General features: G+C 57.7%; 11 protein-coding genes across 11 annotated transcripts; 10 read left to right on the forward strand and 1 right to left on the reverse strand.

The window, feature by feature from the left end:
- Positions 1-4: 4 nt before the first annotated feature.
- On the forward strand, positions 5-4,815 carry BBBOND_0207130 (DNA2/NAM7 HELICASE FAMILY,putative; the record flags this gene model as incomplete). Its single annotated transcript, XM_012912287.1, has 2 exons — positions 5-428; positions 470-4,815. 2 exons carry the CDS (start codon positions 5-7, stop codon positions 4,813-4,815), a joined length of 4,770 nt encoding a protein of 1,589 aa, XP_012767741.1.
- A 421-nt stretch (positions 4,816-5,236) lies between these two features.
- Positions 5,237-6,226, forward strand: BBBOND_0207140 (SNARE domain conatining PROTEINS,putative; the record flags this gene model as incomplete). Its single annotated transcript, XM_012912288.1, has 6 exons — positions 5,237-5,358; positions 5,553-5,625; positions 5,666-5,740; positions 5,806-5,865; positions 5,904-5,988; positions 6,024-6,226. The coding sequence occupies 6 exons, from the start codon at positions 5,237-5,239 to the stop codon at positions 6,224-6,226; spliced, it is 618 nt and encodes a 205-aa protein (XP_012767742.1).
- A 56-nt stretch (positions 6,227-6,282) lies between these two features.
- On the forward strand, positions 6,283-6,624 carry BBBOND_0207150 (hypothetical protein; the record flags this gene model as incomplete). Its single annotated transcript, XM_012912289.1, has 1 exon — positions 6,283-6,624. One exon carries the CDS (start codon positions 6,283-6,285, stop codon positions 6,622-6,624), a length of 342 nt encoding a protein of 113 aa, XP_012767743.1.
- A 188-nt stretch (positions 6,625-6,812) lies between these two features.
- Positions 6,813-9,608, forward strand: BBBOND_0207160 (ADAPTIN, ALPHA/GAMMA/EPSILON domain conatining protein,putative; the record flags this gene model as incomplete). The annotated part of the gene is made up of 3 exons (XM_012912290.1): positions 6,813-8,000; positions 8,038-8,360; positions 8,396-9,608. The coding sequence occupies 3 exons, from the start codon at positions 6,813-6,815 to the stop codon at positions 9,606-9,608; spliced, it is 2,724 nt and encodes a 907-aa protein (XP_012767744.1).
- A 554-nt stretch (positions 9,609-10,162) lies between these two features.
- BBBOND_0207170 (hypothetical protein, conserved) lies at positions 10,163-11,677 on the forward strand (the record flags this gene model as incomplete). The annotated part of the gene is made up of 1 exon (XM_012912291.1): positions 10,163-11,677. The coding sequence occupies one exon, from the start codon at positions 10,163-10,165 to the stop codon at positions 11,675-11,677; it is 1,515 nt and encodes a 504-aa protein (XP_012767745.1).
- Positions 11,678-12,056: 379 nt separating this feature from the next.
- Positions 12,057-12,467, forward strand: BBBOND_0207180 (HISTONE fold protein,putative; the record flags this gene model as incomplete). The annotated part of the gene is made up of 1 exon (XM_012912292.1): positions 12,057-12,467. One exon carries the CDS (start codon positions 12,057-12,059, stop codon positions 12,465-12,467), a length of 411 nt encoding a protein of 136 aa, XP_012767746.1.
- A 388-nt stretch (positions 12,468-12,855) lies between these two features.
- On the forward strand, positions 12,856-13,498 carry BBBOND_0207190 (hypothetical protein, conserved; the record flags this gene model as incomplete). Its single annotated transcript, XM_012912293.1, has 2 exons — positions 12,856-13,173; positions 13,211-13,498. 2 exons carry the CDS (start codon positions 12,856-12,858, stop codon positions 13,496-13,498), a joined length of 606 nt encoding a protein of 201 aa, XP_012767747.1.
- Positions 13,492-14,239, reverse strand: BBBOND_0207200 (hypothetical protein; the record flags this gene model as incomplete). The annotated part of the gene is made up of 5 exons (XM_012912294.1): positions 13,492-13,746; positions 13,781-13,875; positions 13,911-14,035; positions 14,075-14,132; positions 14,173-14,239. 5 exons carry the CDS (start codon positions 14,237-14,239, stop codon positions 13,492-13,494), a joined length of 600 nt encoding a protein of 199 aa, XP_012767748.1.
- A 288-nt stretch (positions 14,240-14,527) lies between these two features.
- BBBOND_0207210 (hypothetical protein) lies at positions 14,528-15,378 on the forward strand (the record flags this gene model as incomplete). The annotated part of the gene is made up of 4 exons (XM_012912295.1): positions 14,528-14,923; positions 14,960-15,105; positions 15,142-15,219; positions 15,255-15,378. The coding sequence occupies 4 exons, from the start codon at positions 14,528-14,530 to the stop codon at positions 15,376-15,378; spliced, it is 744 nt and encodes a 247-aa protein (XP_012767749.1).
- Positions 15,379-15,831: 453 nt separating this feature from the next.
- On the forward strand, positions 15,832-16,324 carry BBBOND_0207220 (hypothetical protein, conserved; the record flags this gene model as incomplete). The annotated part of the gene is made up of 3 exons (XM_012912296.1): positions 15,832-16,020; positions 16,061-16,177; positions 16,238-16,324. The coding sequence occupies 3 exons, from the start codon at positions 15,832-15,834 to the stop codon at positions 16,322-16,324; spliced, it is 393 nt and encodes a 130-aa protein (XP_012767750.1).
- A 1,174-nt stretch (positions 16,325-17,498) lies between these two features.
- Positions 17,499-17,909, forward strand: BBBOND_0207230 (HISTONE fold protein,putative; the record flags this gene model as incomplete). Its single annotated transcript, XM_012912297.1, has 1 exon — positions 17,499-17,909. One exon carries the CDS (start codon positions 17,499-17,501, stop codon positions 17,907-17,909), a length of 411 nt encoding a protein of 136 aa, XP_012767751.1.
- Positions 17,910-18,046: the final 137 nt, after the last annotated feature.

An 18,046-nucleotide genomic window follows, 5' to 3' on the forward strand; every position in this document is an offset into this window, starting at 1 on the left:
AAAAATGTCTGCCACCGTGGAAGCTCCTGTGGCGTCGACGCTGTTCGACTTGGAGCGGCTGGACGTCTACCGTCTACTGCAGCGTGCTCTCGAGATCGGCCGCTCGGACGCGCGGCGCTTCAGCTCGCCTGAGGAGCTGCTGTCTTCTCGCCTCAGTCCCGAGATACGCGAGGTATACGCTGCTCTCTTCAAAGGCGGTTTCAACCGTCACGACCTAGCTGCTCTGGAGCACTCGGGCTATGTCTTATTTCTTTGGCCGCTTCTCTCTTTAGACTCTCTTCCGCTGATCCCCAGCATAGGCGCAGAGTCACGCGATGGGTACGATGCCGTCCGTTTCGCTGCCGTGATGACATGCGTTTGGGCTGTCGTCGAGGACCACAGCGATGGCCGCAGCGACTACGCCGACCTGTTGCGCCAAGTTGCCAAAGGTGCGTTTAATTCATCGTCATACCCCAAAACGGCTGTGCAGAACACCCCGTCGCTTTTGAGTGCGTCTTCTACAACGCCGCGCAGCTTTTCATGCTGGAGAGTTGGCGCAGCGACCTGTGCGATACCCGTGAGTGCGACGCCGCTGACCGCCTAACTATTCTCGAGCTGCGGGCGTTGCTTCGTTTCTTCATACTGTGTTTTCAGAGCTTCGAGGTCGGGGGGATCCGGAGGTGCTGCGTGCAGCTGGCGTCGCCGGCGATCTGGCTGCACATCCCCGAGGTGGTGCGTGAGAGAAACATCTATGCCCACAACCGCCTGGCGCAAGGGCTGTTTCAACGCTCCACCAAGCGCCTGGAGGAACGGTATGACACGTTGGACGATGTAAAAGGGCTGCCACTTTTTTCGGGTTTAGATGGCGTGAGGTCGTTGTACGAGCTCTCCGCAGTGGACGCTGAGGGTCACCGCAAGCTGAACGACCGCGCCCGCTTTTTGCTAAGTCGCGACTTTCTGAACAGCGTGCTCAACCACTTCATCTACGTTTTGGAGGACGGCATTGATCTGGACGCGTTTTCATCCGCCGACAGCACGGTGCAGGAGCGCGCCATGCAGCGTCTGATGCTCTGCGAGAACCACATGGAGTTTTTGATCGACCTGCTGAGCCAGTTGAATACGCGCCGCGTTGTGAAACCGCTGTGCGACGCGAAGCTGATTCTGGTGCGCTGCAGGCAGACGCCGCTGCACGAGCACCTGGAGGGGTCGTTGTTCAAGAGCATGCTGCGTATTCTGAACTTTTACGTGAAGTTCTACATCGACGAGGAGCTGGGCACGCCTTTGGCGTACGACAAGGTGATGGAGCACTACTACCAGCGCTTCGAGGCCTTCCAACGCGTGTGCTTCACCAAGTTTGGCAGCGATGAGGTGCTGAAGGGCGTGCACCTTTTGTCGGCGTTCGAGGTGCACCAGAAGGGCGGTCTGACCGAGCTGCTGTCGCAGTGCAAGTCCAGCGTGCTGGGCAGGCTGGTGTTGGAGCTGGGTCTGTTCGCCGTGGAGGACAACGACATGGAGTCGCCCCGCCTGATGCGCCCCGCTGCGGTGAACCTCACCCCTATAAAGGAGAAGGGGAAGAAGGCGGTGAAGCAATTCCTGATAGGCGTTATAAACGCGCATCTCGAGCGCCAGGTGGATTCCGTGGCGTTTTTGAACAGCCTGCCGCTGTACCCTACTGAGGAGCTGTTGTGGAGTTCCAGCGAGCTTCCGAACGCCAACGCGTACATCCGCATGTCGTCCCTGGCTTTGAACAAGTTGAACCTGCAGTACCTGACTGTGTTCGACTTTCTGTATCGCAACTTCAGTTTATTCCGTTTGGAAAGCGCCTCGCAGATCAAGTACGACCTGGAGGAGGCGATCGACTCGTGCTGCCCGCGCGCTTATTTGGGCCGCGGCGGGTCGAAATCTGGCCAGCAGCAGCTGGTGGAGACGCGCTTCGAGGGCAGCCACCCGATGGCCATCGGTGTGACGTCGTTCACCATCCGTAACGTGTCGTCCGCCACGGTGCTGCATTCCGACTCCAGCTTCGTGGACGCCGAGATCGTGGTTGACACTTCGCTGATCAAGGAGTTCCAGGTACGGCGTGACTGGCAGCGTTTGAAGCGTTACGACGTGGTGTTCCTGGTGTCAGTCTCCGCGCCCTTGCAGCAGGTGCGTAAGCGGCTCGACGAGTACGAGTCGCCCGAGGAGGTCCCCCTGAACTTGGGCATCAACCTCGTCCGTGGCGCCGAGATCTGCCAGGTGCTGGACGAGGAGGGGCACGTCATTTCTGACTTAAACCCGTACGAGACTCGCACCCCCATCGGGTTCCGGCTGGTCCTCCGCGTGCGGTTGGACTACAATCAGTACCTCGAGGACATTAGCCGCGACCCCAACATATACGGCCACATGAACTTGTTGGTTCGTCGCCCTGCTCGCGTCAACACTTTCAAGGCTGTCCTAGCGTCCCTGCGCCACATGATAAACCGCCCTACGGCGTTGCCTGGCTGGCTAAGCGACCTGGTTCTGGGTTTCGGCGCCCCCCTTCAGTGCCAGTACCCGCAGATGGAGCCGCCGGAATGGCGTCTCAACCTCCTGAATACCTGGAAGAGCGTGGGCCACTTCATGGAGACCAACAGCAGCTTCGTGGTGAAGGCCGCGTTGCTCGGTGACAGCGCTGACGGTTGGGAAGCCCGCGAGGTATCGGAATCGGAGCTGTTCGTGCGCCCCCTTCAGGGCAGTGCCCTGACGGGCGCCGATGGCGCAGCGGTGGCTGCCAATGTCGCGGGAGATTTTAACTCGTGGTGCGCACTATCGCAATTGGGGCTGCGCGTTGACCCCGCCACCCTTCAGCCGCTGGGCAACGGCCGGTACATGTTGTCGACCTCCGTTGGCTTTATGGTGGTGGAGGTAGATGGCAGCATGCTGGCATCCATGAATGAAAAGGGCGCTGTGGTCCACGGCCAGCGGTCCGATCTACGCCTCCCGCCCAAGGTTGCGCTCCTGGTGCCGCGGTTCCATGTCCCTTCACCCCGGGCCGAGCTGGCGGCGCCGCGCCCCAACATCGTTTTCACGCCGGCTCAGGTGGAGGCAATCCGCTCCGGGGTGTCCCCAGGGCTGACTGTGATCGTTGGACCGCCGGGCACGGGTAAAACCGACTGCGTGTGCCAGATCGTGGGCATTCTGTTCCGCAACCTGCCCGAAGAGCGCACGGTCGTGTGCACCCACAGCAACTACGCGCTGAACGACATTTTCACGAAGCTGGTGCTGAATGGCCACGTCGACGAGCACCACATCGTGCGTCTCGGTGGCTCTGAGTTCGAGATTGAGGGCCTGGGCGACTTTTCTAAATGGGGCCGCGTGAACTTCATTCTCCAGCGCCGTCTGGATATGCTAGCCCTCGTCAAGAAGCTGGTCGACGCCCTGGAGGTGCCCGGAGACTACAACTTCAGCCTCCAACTTTCGCTTTCGTTCTTCAACTCGAAAGTGCTGCCGCTGCTGCGACACCAGGGGGCGCTCTCCGTAGTTGCCAGCGACCCCGGAGACACGAACCCCACGAACGAAGCCGACCAAGGTGCCGCAGGCGACGCCAGCAGTGAGCTTAAGGATGTCAACGGTGAGGGCAAAGCCGAAACTTCGCCAGAAGGACGCGCCGACAAGCGCGCGAACAACGTGCCGCGACTGCTGGCATTGCTCAACGGCTTCTTCAACTCCGAGGTGGAATTCGCTCCCTCGTTACGTGACCTTTCTACGCGCTGGCAGCATCTCCAACTCTGCGGCTCTGCGGGAGATGCGCAGCTGCATGAGAAGCGCTGCGAGTTCCTCATGTACATGTACAGCATGATCAAGGAGCTGCAGCCGTTTGAGGTTCTGCGCAACAACCACGACAGGGGCCGCTATTTGGTGGAGAAGTACGCTCGGCTGGTGGCGATGACCTGCACCCACGCGTCGCTGGGCCGTGAGACGATGGAGAGCCTGCGTTACAGCAACCTGGTGATGGAGGAGGCTGCGCAGGTGTTGGAGGCGGAGACGTTCGCGCTTCTGGCGCACCCGCTGAAACGCGTCATTCTGAGCGGTGACCACTACCAACTCCCCCCTGTCGTGAACAATCGCAGTCTGCTCCAGTTCTCCAACATGCAGCAGTCCCTCTTCCACCGCCTGGTGCGTCTGGACACTCCGCACGTGATTCTGGACCGCCAGGGCCGTTGCCGCCCCGAGATCGCTTCGCTGTTCACGCACTTCTACCCCGTGAAGATCGACAACATCGACCTGGCGCTGTCGCTGCCCGAATTCGGCTCCTGCAACCGCGGCTTCGAGCACACCGTGCAGTTCGTTGACTGCGCCGGCTCCGAGTCCGCACCCATTCCGCACTACTACCAGAACCTGGAGGAGGCCGAGTTTGTGGTGGCTACGTACATGTACATGCGTCTGCGCGGCTACCGCAGCGAGAACATCGTGATCCTATGTATGTACAACGGCCAGAGGGCGCTTATTGAGGACATCGTGAAGCACAAGTGCGCGTGGAACCCGCGCATAAAGGCGCCCCGCGCCATCGCCACGGCGGACAAGTTCCAGGGACGGCAGTCCGACATCGTGCTGCTTTCGCTGGTGCGTACCGCCCGCCCCGGGCACCTGCGCGACCCCCGCCGCATGCTGGTGGCGCTGAGTCGCGCCCGTCTGGGCCTGTACATCTTCGGCAGCTGGCGGCTGTTCAGGGGCTGCCGGCAGCTGCAGCAATTCGCGACCCGCCTCGACGCGTACCCCAAGCAGCTGAGGCTGCTACCCGACGACACCGCTGCAAGCGCCGTGTCTGTCAGCCGGTACAGCGAGATGGAGCCGATTTTGCAGCAACTGCAGTAACAGCTTGCGATAACGTCGCACCTTAACGTTTTCATGCCTGTCTAACCGAGCGAGTGTTGCTAGACCGTTGGCTGACGGCGGTCTACAGTAAGACGTGGCCGTGACGTTTCGCTGCACGGCGACAATCTTCCCTCACGGCCGACGCGTAATCTTGAAAACTATCCCAGATGTTAACTTCACGGCGCATCGAGCATACTTTGTAAGCATAGTCGCCAACCACGCGGCTGGTATGAGGCGGTGAGGGTGTCGCCGCCATCCACCCGCAAACCCCTACACATTGCCCCGTCACGCCGCGCTCGCTTACCGCGTGGTATCGCCAGTGTTCGGTGCCCGGTGTGTGACCGTAGGCGCCTGGTGGGCCTGGTTACGCGCCATCACTGTGTCGTGCCGTGGCGCCGCATTTCGACGGCTGTTTTCTGTTATGACGGCTATACTGTACGCCCTGATTGCGCACGGTGGTAGCGTGATTGCCGATTATACTGTGCCGCAGTCGCACGTGTCTGGAAGTCCGCAGTTCCACGTGAACTTAGACGCCGTTGCGAGGTACGTTAAACCTTCGTTTCCTCGGCGCGATTTTTCGCGATTGTTTGGAATTTGCCGTGCATTGCTGGGTCTGTTGGTCGTGCATACACATGTGTAATACCGCAGGTTACATTTAATGTTTTGTTCCGGCCCGTGTATGCATCTGTGGATTTCGTTTTTGCAATGTCTGTTCGCTGGGCCCATAACTGGCGCAGAACTCAGCTGTCCAAGCTCTTGTCAAAGAACGGCCACGGTACTGCGTGCGTCTTGGGCCACTACTTCCACCACGTGGGTGTTCATCTCCGAAGGCGCCTCTGAGCCACCGCAGAGCATTATCGACGGCCTCACTCTCCTGTGCGCAACAGCGTCCAACGAAGACGATGATCTCCCTCGTCGGTTTCTGGTACGTTTCAAGTTTGCGGTAGTCACGCGCGTCAGAACGAGCTGCGTTCGTCGTGCAGTGCGCAGGTGCTGAACAACACAAGCACGCGGAGCGAACTGCTGGCACGCATCCTCAGTCGTTTGGTGGTACGTTCTTCAGCTGCTAAAGCATCTTACTACGACAGAACGACTACAACGCCACCACCGACAAACTTCGGTCAATCGAGAGCAACCTGCAGCAGACCACCGACACGTTGCGCAGCAACATAAGTGGGTTCCCATGAGTTTTGTTTGACTCTCCGCAGCCAGCATTTTGGAACGCGGGGAGATAATCGACTCTCTGGTGTCCAAGTCCACCGCGCTGAAAGACGAGACCCTGGCCTTTCGCAAGGTTGCGCAGCAGGCCAATTGGGGGTTCGTGAGACGTCTGCTACATCAGGTCTCCGACATCGTTCTTACGCGCAACTTCGCGGCAACGTTATCGGTAGGTGTTTTGGGTGCGCGTTAATACACTAGGTAGGTCGCCCTCGTGGTGGCGTTGCTCTACTTTTTCCTGCTGGTGTGATGAAGGGCGCCAGGTTCAGCTCCATGCTGTTTGGCCCCGCCTACGGGCGCCTTGGCGGCACTAGCCACGCGCTCATCCCGGCGCTCATGGCTGGGGGCTTGCTGGGCCACCTGTCCACCAGCTCCGTGGGTCCCATCGACGTATCGTTTCTGCGCCGTCACTGGTACGGGAGCGGCTCTCGCCCCTTCTTTCTGGGCCTATTTTTGGGCTTCGGCATCGGATACATCGTGTACCCGTCGCTGTCGCCGTATGTATCCGCCTGGCTCGCCTATGTGCGCGGAATCGTCGCGCGTTTCAGCCGGCGTGGCGGGAAGGACGGCAACGGTACAGACACGCAGTAGTGCCGCGGCCATGTCACCGCGCGCCAAACCACTTAAATTAGCCACGTAGCTATTGTACACTATTTTAATGCTGCACATTGCGGATGTGTGACGTCTTCTGCCAGATCGCCGCGTCGTATGTGTAACGCGGCCACCTGGGCTCTACCGCGTTCGGTGTAGGCCATCAGCGGCCATTTCCGACTGTCACGATGGCGGCGCAGCCTGTGCGCGGTCTCGTGAAATTCATCACGGACCTGAACGGCCTGGCTACCTACCGGGAGCGCGACCACCGCGTCCGGGAGGAGCTGTCCAAAATCCACTCACGCTTCGATGAGCGCGGCATGAGCGGCTACGAGAAGAAGAAGTGCATGCTGAAGCTGCTGTACATTCACTTGCTCGGCTACGATGTGGATCTGGGCCACGTGGAGGCCGTCCAGCTGATGGCGTCGTCGTCCTACCAGGAGAAGGCGGCTGGCTACATGGGCGTGGAGGTGTTGCTCGGCGACCTGCCGGATCTGCGCCGCATGGCGATAAACACGACTCTGGAGGACCTGCAGAGCGCTGTTGAGCACGTGAAGGCGCTTGCGCTGAGCCACGTCGCCAACAGCTGGTGCGAGGAGCTGCGTGAGCGGATCTTCGACGACGTGCTGCGGATGCTCAAAGCGGTGCCGATTGAGTCTTCCATGCTGCGCAAGAAGCTGTACATGTGCGTGCTGCAGTTCCTGCGCCTCAACAGCGCGCTCTTTCGGCTCCACGAATGGAAGCGGAAGATGTTCGACCTGCTTTCGCAGGAGGCTGACTTCGGGTGCCTGATGGCTCTGTCTAACCTGCTGATCGGGTTCGTGCGCCTGCACCCCGGCGAGTGGGACCACTGCGTGCCGTTGATTCTCGAGGCGCTGATGCGGCTGCTGTCCGGCACCGTGGTGGGCGAGCGCTACTACTCGCTGAACTCGCCCTGGCTGCTGTGGAAGCTGCTGAACGTGCTCGCCCTCGTCGAGCCCTGCCCCAACGCGCGCTACAGCAACACGCTGAACCATGTAGTCGGCCGGCTGGTCGACCGCATGCTGTCGATAAAGCTGCCGACGTCTAATCGTCCGATGGGCGGCGGGGAGGAGGAGCGCGCCAAGATGATGGCGTGGCTGCTGCGCATGTCGATCGCGCTGGAATCTGTGCGCGTGATAGTCGTGTGGCTGCCCCATATGCCTTCGTTTTCCGTGGAGCCCGTCGTGGACTTTTTGACGCGGATGCTTGCGTCGCAGGCGTCGCACGTGTACATCAACGCCCTGGAGATGGCCGAGAAGATGCTGGAGAACGAGCAGCTCCTGGTGGTGCTGAAGGAGCGGCTGCCGCAGTTCCTGGCGCTCTTCGCCTCCAACGACCCCACCGTCAAGTGCCGGGTGGGTGCTTTGAGTTCCATAGTCACATCGCCGTCAGACCCTGTTCGTGGTTTCGCACCTCTGCGACAAGGACAACTGGAACCAAGTGATCCCCGAGATGCTGTCAGTGCTGCGCGAATCCGACGTACCGACGCAGAACTACGCGGTCCCGCTGCTTCTGGACGCCCTGCAGCGCTGCGTGCCGCTGGACTCGCTCTACATCGACTTCGTGTTCAAGATGATGCAGTACGTGCACGACGAGTCCGTCTTGCAGGGCGTGCCCGCCGTGCTGCACGACAAGCCGGCGCGCTTCGGGGAGCTGCTGGCGTCCCGGTGCATCTCTGCGTTGCGCCAGGGCCCCGTGAACGACGCCATACTGCGGTAAGTACCCACCGCGCTCTTCACATCCGCCGCAGCATCTGTGCCGCAAGCCTCGGCGAGTACGGCCATTTGATCGAGAAGGAGTTGTGCTGCAGCGAGCAGGCGAGGCTGCTGCAGCGCTACTTCCCGCTGGGCTCCGGGTGCACCCAGTGCGTGGTGCTGACTACGCTGGCCCGCCTTGCAATCAGGGACCGGTCACTGTGGGAGAAGGTGGAGCGTTTCCTCGACTCGCAGGCCGTCCACCCCGATGTCTGCGTGCAGTCCACGGCATGCGAGCTTGTTCGGCTCATGTTGCTGGGTAGCTCGGTGCTTGAGAGCGTCGTCAACGGCGACCACGGCCGGCGTGGCCCCGCTGACGCGATCGAATCCGTCGAGCCCAAGGTGCTGAGCATCTCCGACGTGGATGAATCCCCGGCACACAATCGCAACGCGGTTACCGTCCGCCGTCAAACTCGTGCTGCATCCGCGTCTTCTCGTGCCTCTTCGTCTTCTGCATCTTCTACTCCTTCTTCTTCGTCGTCGTCATCCAGGTCCCACTCCGCCTCCTCCAGCTCGTCCGCCACCCCGACCGCCCCGTCCTCCATGAGCTTCGAGGACGAGGCAGCCGACGGCCGTCTGCTGCGCGAGCGCATGCTGTCCGACTCGCCCGGGCCGCTGTTCGACGACGGCGTGCTGTCGGTCTGGGTGGAGCAGGCCTACCGTCGCCACGAGGCCAAAGTGATGGTTAGGATCACCGTGAGCGCCCGCAGTGCGCGGGCAATCCGATGCATCCACATCACCAGCGCGTCCCTGCGCTGCGACACCGGGCTGGACGGCACTGAACACAACTCCGTGAAGGGCAGGCTGGGACCCGGCGAGGAGATGGGCCACCGCCTCTCATTTGTGCTCAACAGGTCTTACGGCGAGCTACCCAGCTACAAAGTGCGCTACGTTGTGCAACGGGCGTCCGGCCGCAAAGAGGAGGGCGAGGCTACACTCCGCCTGCCGGTCGGCGTCCACAAGTTCCTCACGCCGCTGATTGCCGGTGAGGACCACTTCGACAGCATGTGGTCGTCACTGAGGTCGCACGAGTCGTCGCGCGAGATCTCCGTCGGCTGCAGCATGTCCGCCGCCTGTGAGATAGTGCGGCGTTGCGCGCGCGCGCACGTGGTCGAGGTAGGTGACCGTGGCGGTTTTCTCACCGCGTCGTCAGGAGTCCGAGAGCGAGTCGTGGTTCGCATGTTGCTGCGAGTGTGCGAACAAATCTAGCATTGTTTGCGCTGGTCGTTTACGTGCGTTTTCGAACAGGTGAGTCGATTCCTTGATTGGCTGATGCGCAACGCAGGATGCGACTGTCGCTCGTCGTGCGGTGCTCCAGCGCGTCCGCCGCCGCAAGTATCTGCCTGATCGTGACGAGAGCTTTAGAAACGGCCTCTTACGGCCGCTTATCGCCGTGATTCAGCGCGGCTAACCGGTCGGTGATCCTCGTCTCGCTGTGGCGTCCCCACAGTGTTGGCTTCGCGGGTCGTGGCTCCTGGCTCGCCGACCACACAGACTAAACCGCTTGGTATTTATCTTCCTTTGGCCCTTATTATCGGTGCATGTGCTCGGTGGTATTTTCTGGCACTTTTTGGCGCGTGTTTCTCGTGTTAGGCCGCGTGTATTCCGGTAACGTGCAAATTCGCGTCTGACCCGTCTTTCTCGGTGGCGTTCGCAGGCCCTTTTCGAACGCATTTTGTGCTACGAATCGTCTTCGACTGCCATAATTTGGTCCGTTGTTTCGATGTGCTGACTTTTCTCCTACACCCCAGCGAGTGTTAACGATGGCGACCAGCGTAGCACACGGCGTAGGCGATGAGAGCAAGGCTCCGGCTCGCGGGCGGAAATTCGAGCGCGGCGGTCGCCCCGACCGCGGTGATCGCCCTCCTCGCGGCGACCGCCCCCAGCGCCGCGCCCTGAGGCCCGAGGAGATTCCCATCAAGAAGCAGATTGATGAGGAAAGCGAGGCGATCACGAGGCTGCACGAGCAGCTCTCGGCTCTGACGAAGCAGATCGACGAGCACAGGCGTGAGAATGAGGGTGGCGAGAGGGGCGAGATCAAGGTGCGTCTGGACGAACTCCAGAGCCGCATCAACGATCTCGAGGGCCAGCGTATGCACTGCCTGAACGTGATCGACAACCACAACAAGGAGGCTCGCGAGAAGAACAAGGCGTACAACGAGATGCGCCAGGGCGTTGGTTACAAGAGCGAGGCTGAGATCAACCGTCTGATCAACCAGCTTGAGGAGCGCATGGAGACCACCTCCATGTCCCTGAAGGAGGAGAAGGCCATGATGCAGCAGCTCCAGCAGTTGCGCCAGGCCAAGACGACGCTCGAGATGCTTGAGCAATCGCGCCAAACCAACACTCCCGGCGACAACACGGTCGTGTCCATGAAGACCCAGCTCGACGACTTGCGCAACCAGATGAACGAGCTGCGCAAGATCCGCAAGGAAGAGGCTCGCAGGCTGTCCGTTTTGAACGAGAGCGACCGCAAGCATTTCGATGGTCTGAAGGAGCTCCGCGACCAGCGCAAGCAGATCTCGAATGAGCTGAAGGAGCGCAACATGAACAAGGCCAAGCTCGTGGAGCAGTTGAATGAGATAAACAACGCGTACTTCGCTCAAGTGCGTCTTCAGCAGCAGAGGCGCTACCAGAAGCAGCAGCAGGAGCGCGAGCGCCGCAACCTTGAACGTGAGATCAAGCAGATGCGCATCCAGCTCGATGACCTGACCTTCCTCCCGTACGAGAAGGAGATGCGTCTGTTGGAGCAGGTTATGGGCTACGTTAATCGCCTGCGCGCCCAGGAAACCGTCGAAGTCGCGAAGGTTGAGCAGCCTGCTGTTGAGGAGAAGGCTGTCGAGGTCGCTTTCGAGGGAACTCGCGTGGTGCCCAAGAAGCAGCGCGAAGAGTACTTCATTGCTCCCAAGCAGAAGTCCAAGAGCAAGACCCCTCGCGAGAAAGTCAAGCCCGCGCTGAAGTTGGACATGGTCACTATTGGCTACTTCGAGTCGTGCGGCGTCCCTCCGCCAACGTCAATGGACTCGCTGGTCGACTGCCTGCAGAAGCTGGATGCTAAGCTGTCCCACTACCACGAGCTTCGTAAGGATTGCGACGTGGATGCTATGCGTGCTGCGCAGGAGGCCAAGCTCGCCGAGGCTGAGAAGCGTCTGGAGGAACTGAACGCCGCCCGCAATGCCCCATGGACGCCGGAAAACGCCACCGCTGAGGCGAAGACTGAGGAGGCAGAGGGAGAAGCCGCGGCTGAGGAGGCTCAGGAACAGCCTGCCGAGGAATAACCATGAAAACGAAACAATATTTATTATTGACGTATTAGCGTTACTTAGCACCCTATTACATGGTTCGTGCCCGCGGGTACCTAGTCTGCCACATAATGTGTTCGCGGGGCTGTGGTCATTGCGTGTTTGGCGTTTCAGTCTCCGTTTGTGGTTGATCGATAAATTTCCAGTCGTGTTTATTTTGCGGATGCGCGTGCGTCCGACAATATCTCTACTTTAGCTGTTTGTTTTGAAGGTAGGTGGCTGGTCGTTTTCTGCGTCGAGCTGTACGGTCATTTTCGGGTGCTGTTTGCGTCGAGTGGTGTTGTGCTGGCGTGTTCAATTTGTGTTTTTGTGTTTGTGATTTGCGTTTTGTTGATGTGCGTCAATTTTGTTCCAGATGGCGAGGACTAAGCAGACGGCGCGCAAGTCTACCGGAGGCAAGGCTCCGCGTAAGCAGCTTGCGACTAAGGCGGCGCGCAAGGCAGCGCCCGTGACTGCTGGCATAAAGAAGCCTCACCGATACCGCCCTGGTACCGTTGCGCTGCGTGAGATCCGCAAGTTCCAGAAGTCTACGGAGCTGCTGATCAGGAAGCTTCCTTTCCAGCGTTTGGTGAGGGAGATCGCGCAGGATTTTAAGACTGACCTGCGTTTCCAGTCACAGGCTGTGCTTGCGCTGCAGGAGGCTGCGGAGGCATACCTGGTTGGCCTCTTCGAGGACACCAACCTCTGCGCAATTCACGCCAAGCGCGTGACCATCATGCCCAAGGACATACAGCTCGCTCGCCGTATCCGCGGCGAACGCGCGTAAACTACGTGGTACGTCTTAGGTATCCTTACAATAAGGGGTGTTAATGGCTACGCGTCAGTGCGTAGTCGTGGTTCTCACAGCCAGTTATGAGAAACCGTAGTACAGGTATCAATATTGTATCTTGAGTGTTTGTAGAACAACTAATTTTTCATATAGCTGCTGCCGCTATTGATTCTACGGTATCGAACCCTCTGTGCGTGAACGGTTTTGGGGAGCTTACGGGTTGCGTTGTCCACTCTAGCGTGGTCCTTACTTTGCTGTACGTGCTAAGCAGCTTCATTTCGTTGGTGTCGTACGTGTTTTACGGCATCAGCGTGAAGAAGGGTGCGGGTCACGGCGCAGTGAGGTGGACGATGAGTGGTTTCCGCCGCGACACCGAGGCATTGTGATGACCTTACGTTGGTTGCTGGAGCACGTGTCCGGTCTGGTGGAGCGGCGTTGCGTACACTTCAGCAAGCCGGCGCCTAACTGCGAATCCTCGCGTGACCCGCCTCGTCGGTTCTGTCGCGGCGGTCTGCGTCACCACGGAGAGTGGATCAGCACGTGTGCCCTGATCAGCCGTACGCTGCGCGCTGAGGGCATGCGCTGCGACGTGTTCTATTCTACGGAGACCGGCAGGAGATTTGTGCGTGCGCTGGAGAGCCGTCTGTGCAGCCTTAACGCGCAGCAGCTTTTCCAGGTGCTTCTGGCAGGTCGGAAGTTTGAGGTGCGTGCCCGTATCCATTGCGGCAACCCTGTCACAGGCACCGATCGAGTGTGTCGTACTTAGAGAACTACTGCCTCAGTTGTCCAGGTTGGACACGGTGAGCGTACTGCGCCTACCCACTCTGGTTGCATCACGCGATCCTGCCTTGTGGCGTGTGTTGTGGCAGGTGAGACGCATATTAAGAGTTTCAAGTGTCGTAGGAGCTGGATTCTCGTCAGATCGGTGTCAAAAGTGGCTCCGGAGCCCTGGTCCGAGTGGAGACCCATCTGCTCGAGTCGTTGAGGTATGGCGCCGCCAAATAAATGTACAGCTAAATAATTACTGATAGTAGAATGGTTCATCCTCGTCACTTAGGTCTCCGTATAGCATGTCCAGCTCGTCTTGGTAGTTTTTGACGCTTGAGATGTCATTCGGTTTCTTCTTTGAGAAGGTGACCTGGCTCTGCTTCGCCTCCTTGGCTTTGATGGCCGCTTCTATCTTGCGTTTGAGGGTTTGCAAGTCCTTCAGCTCTATCTTTTTCTCGCAGGCCTGGAAGAGAGTGTCGATGAACTGCAGCCATACGGCGCTTTTCGCCTGCGCACTCTGTCTCGCTTGGGGTCACGCTTACCTGGCTCTGTTCTATCTTTTGCGATAGCTTCTTCGCGACGTTGTCGCAGTCCTTAAGGCACTTGAGTGACACGTGCGCCAGTGGATCCGTGGGAACTGCGTGTTGTGCTTCCTCACGTTACTACACTCACTGATAGCATGGATCGGGTTCTGCGCGAAAACGTCGGCCTCCGCGTCTTCGCTCCCGCCGCCTCGACCCTTACCGGGCACTGAGAACAGATCATCCACGAAATCCCTATCCGCAGACTCGCTCAACCTGCGCAATATGTTGCATTACAGCTACAGCTGCCATTACTTTTGCGCCCGTAGTTTCTCGGAGAGCTTAGCCACGTCTTCCGGGGCCGGCGGCTCCGCTGAAACTCATAGACTTTTAGCTACGCGACGTTGACATACGCTGCTGCTCATCTTCGGAGTCCGTGTACGCATCCCAGGAGTCGAGTGTGTCGCTGTCCGGCGCCATTGGCTTGCAGTTGTATCCAGAGAGCCAATGAGCCTAGTCCCTTGATATGTGTCCTCCGAGCGTGCTTGCTATTCCTCAGATGGAATTCGAAGTTTCTCTTCGGCTTTCTTAGTGTTGGCCGGAGGTGGCCTGGGTCGCGGATGGGGGCGTGAAGCCTACACATTATGGTCTGTACGCGCCGCTGCGCCTTCTACCGGTAACAGTGCGTGTTTCAATTGAGTGCCTGCTTCAAATGTGCTGTTACCATGTGTTTTTCTTGAGGAATCCCTAGTGTTTTGCGTTGCTGCAATGTCTGCGCTTCTGCGTGAGCTGTGTCCTGTGAACGTCCTCCGGCCCACGTTTCCTTCTTCGGTGACTTCGTCATCTGTATCTGCGCTGGTTGCGGTGTACAATGATGCGGTCTCTCGTGAGTCGGGTGCGTTGGAGCGTGCTCTGCGTGAGGTTTACTCCTTGGATTCTGTCTCACTTCCGTCCGTGATTGATTTCGAGGGCATGTCGTCGTATCATTCGTCCGTGCTGCGTGGCCGTCGTTTGTCGGTGTTGTCGTGGATTGCCTTGAACTGGAAGGGCTGCGTGTTACGCACTGATGTGGGTTTATACGGTGCTTTGCAGAAGTCGTTGCACGGCGTCGATGGCGACGCTCTTTCGACTCTGACTGCGGCTATGTTTTTTGTGCTTCTGAGCGTAGGTGGTGATGTGTCTTCGTTTACCGCGTGTCAGTTGTCCGGCATCATCTCTGGCTTTCGGTTGTTTGGCAACTCGCTTGTGCAGTGGCTGTGGTGTATCGCCACGCTGCTGCTGTACAACACGTCGTTCGTGTTCAGCCATTCCGGCATTGTTGTTTTGTGGACAGCCGTCTTCCACCTGTGCGTGATTCACGAGTGTTGTGCATGACTTTTCAGCGTGGGCCTGCTAGTGCTGCATGGCGCCGTGAGGCCCAAGTCCGAGTCTCGTGGTGGCGCCGTTGACGGCTCCGCAAGGTATCTGGTTTCAGTGCTATCCTCACGTCGTTTAGCTACCTGCGTGCCCACGTCTGCGTCCGTGGTCTCTTCATGGTCGCCACCATCATCGGTACGGTTGCGACGCTGCCGTCGCTCACCCCCCTCAGCAATACTGGCATACGACAACCTGCACTTTAACCGACGCTGCGCAAAGACCTTCTTCAACGGATACTCAGCGGTGCGTAAATACACACATACACCAATCACAAACACAGATGGACATCGGTCATGATGTCTATCGCATTATAGAAGCCCATGATAATATCTGAGCCGATTGGCGGTCATATTAGATGAATGCATTGCGCATTAATGTATAATATGTTTAGTGTATCACTACTGCGTTATTTGATGACTCAGAGGCGGATTAGAAGCTCACTGCCGCTTCTAGCTATGACACTAGGGTTTATTAGGATAAATCATCACAGGTATATCTTCCGGTTGTCGTGATGTCGGTTTCGGAAATTTCGTCGCGCTCGTCCTCCATTGACGACGACTCCTCGGTGCTAGATGTGCGTTACGCAAACGTGGGTGTAGGCTAGTCCCTACGCGACCCATTACTATGATTGCATTTTGTTTTTATATTATTTAAGAATGACGCAGGCAGAAGGCTTCGACCGTGCGTCAACCGTAGTTCTCAGCGGTTTTCAACCGGAGTACACCGTGGACGATTGCCGGGCTTTCGCATCCTGGTTTTCACCGGTTATACACGTCGAACAGTTGCCAATTGTTGATGGCAAAGTGCGTTTTGCTGTAGTGTTCGCGTCAACAGCTCACGTTGAGGTAAGTGTGTACGTACTTGCCTAATCATCTCGTCGCGTAGCAGCTGCTGAAGTACAAAGAGATATCGGTAGAAAACGGAGTGGTTGAAGTCACTGCTCCTGATGAAAGCGATACCGTATGGAACTCGGTTGGCGACATGATGACGTACGCCACTGCGGTAAGTGTTCGTGTAAACTACTAAGCCTCATAGACGTATTCGAAATTAACGCGTGTTTAGGTTCCAATCTTCCAAATGGCTCAAGATGGTCTCAACGTGGCGCTCAATCAACTGTCTTTGAGCTGGGGTGGTTATCTCGGTCATTAGAGCGCCTGAGATTGCGTGAACTCAGGGTTGTCCTCTTTTTTGGACTTGGTGTTGCGCAGCAACACCGCATGGATGTTCGGCGTGACTCCTCCCTGCGACAGCGTTACCCCTCCGAGGAAAGCGCTGAGCTCTTCGTCGCCCCTGATGGCTAGCAGAATTTCACGAGGTGTGATCCTGCTCCTCTTGCGATCTCTGGCAGCGTTGCCAGCCAACTCGAGAATTTCAGCGCACAAGTACTCCAATACTGCCGCAAGGTAAACGGGAGCACCAGTACCGATCCTTCCCGCGTATCTGCCGCGCTTCAGCTGTCTACTGATCCTGCCGACTGAGAAGATAAGTCCGGCCTTGGCAGCTCGTGACATGCGCTTGGTGGCGCTTTTCCTACCCTGAGTGCTAACCGTCATTTTGCTAATGGATAGTATGAACCAAAATATAATGATCAGTAGCGGACGGGGGTTGCCTCCACGCTAGTATCGCGCACACACCACCCATTAGATGGAGGGTAATGAGATACGTTAACACATGGGGCCCATACAGTCATTATAAATCAATTAAAAAGTGTGTTAGTGTTTTAATAACTTAGTACGTGAACAGCGGTACACGCTACGTCAGAGGAACGACGGTGTGTCTGCCAAAACACATCAACATCATTAATCGTTGTTAGTGCAACCCTGCACATAGATGAAATCTCTGATCGTTCAGCGGTTGCTGTACGACAGCGTCTTACACTTATGATATAGACATCATGTATTGCATCGATACAACGTATATCGATGTGTATCTAAGTACAGTGTCTACGCACTTTTACGCGCAGTAGCATTTAAACTGTTCGATACGATACACCTGCACACAATAAGCCGCCAATTTATAGTCCAACAGCCTGCCACATAATGTGTTCGCGGGGCTGTGGTCATTGCGTGTTTGGCGTTTCAGTCTCCGTTTGTGGTTGATCGATAAATTTCTAGTCGTGTTTATTTTGCGGATGCGCGTGCGTCCGACAATATCTCTACTTTAGCTGTTTGTTTTGAAGGTAGGTGGCTGGTCGTTTTCTGCGTCGAGCTGTACGGTCATTTTCGGGTGCTGTTTGCGTCGAGTGGTGTTGTGCTGGCGTGTTCAATTTGTGTTTTTGTGTTTGTGATTTGCGTTTTGTTGATGTGCGTCAATTTTGTTCCAGATGGCGAGAACTAAGCAGACGGCGCGCAAGTCTACCGGAGGCAAGGCTCCGCGTAAGCAGCTTGCGACTAAGGCGGCGCGCAAGGCAGCGCCCGTGACTGCTGGCATAAAGAAGCCTCACCGATACCGCCCTGGTACCGTTGCGCTGCGTGAGATCCGCAAGTTCCAGAAGTCTACGGAGCTGCTGATCAGGAAGCTTCCTTTCCAGCGTTTGGTGAGGGAGATCGCGCAGGATTTTAAGACTGACCTGCGTTTCCAGTCACAGGCTGTGCTTGCGCTGCAGGAGGCTGCGGAGGCATACCTGGTTGGCCTCTTCGAGGACACCAACCTCTGCGCAATTCACGCCAAGCGCGTGACCATCATGCCCAAGGACATACAGCTCGCTCGCCGTATCCGCGGCGAACGCGCGTAAACTATTCAGTTTGTGTAGGGTGTCGTTAACTCCCTGAATCTCGCGATTTTGCAACGATCGTCGTAGATCTGGCTGATCTGGGAATCGTGTACGTCTGTGGACTTCATTGCCACATCATCCAGTATTGCGTAGAAGTA

This window comes from Babesia bigemina (genome assembly GCF_000981445.1).
Source record: "Babesia bigemina genome assembly Bbig001, chromosome : II".
NCBI classification, from domain to species: Eukaryota; Apicomplexa; class Aconoidasida; order Piroplasmida; family Babesiidae; genus Babesia; species Babesia bigemina.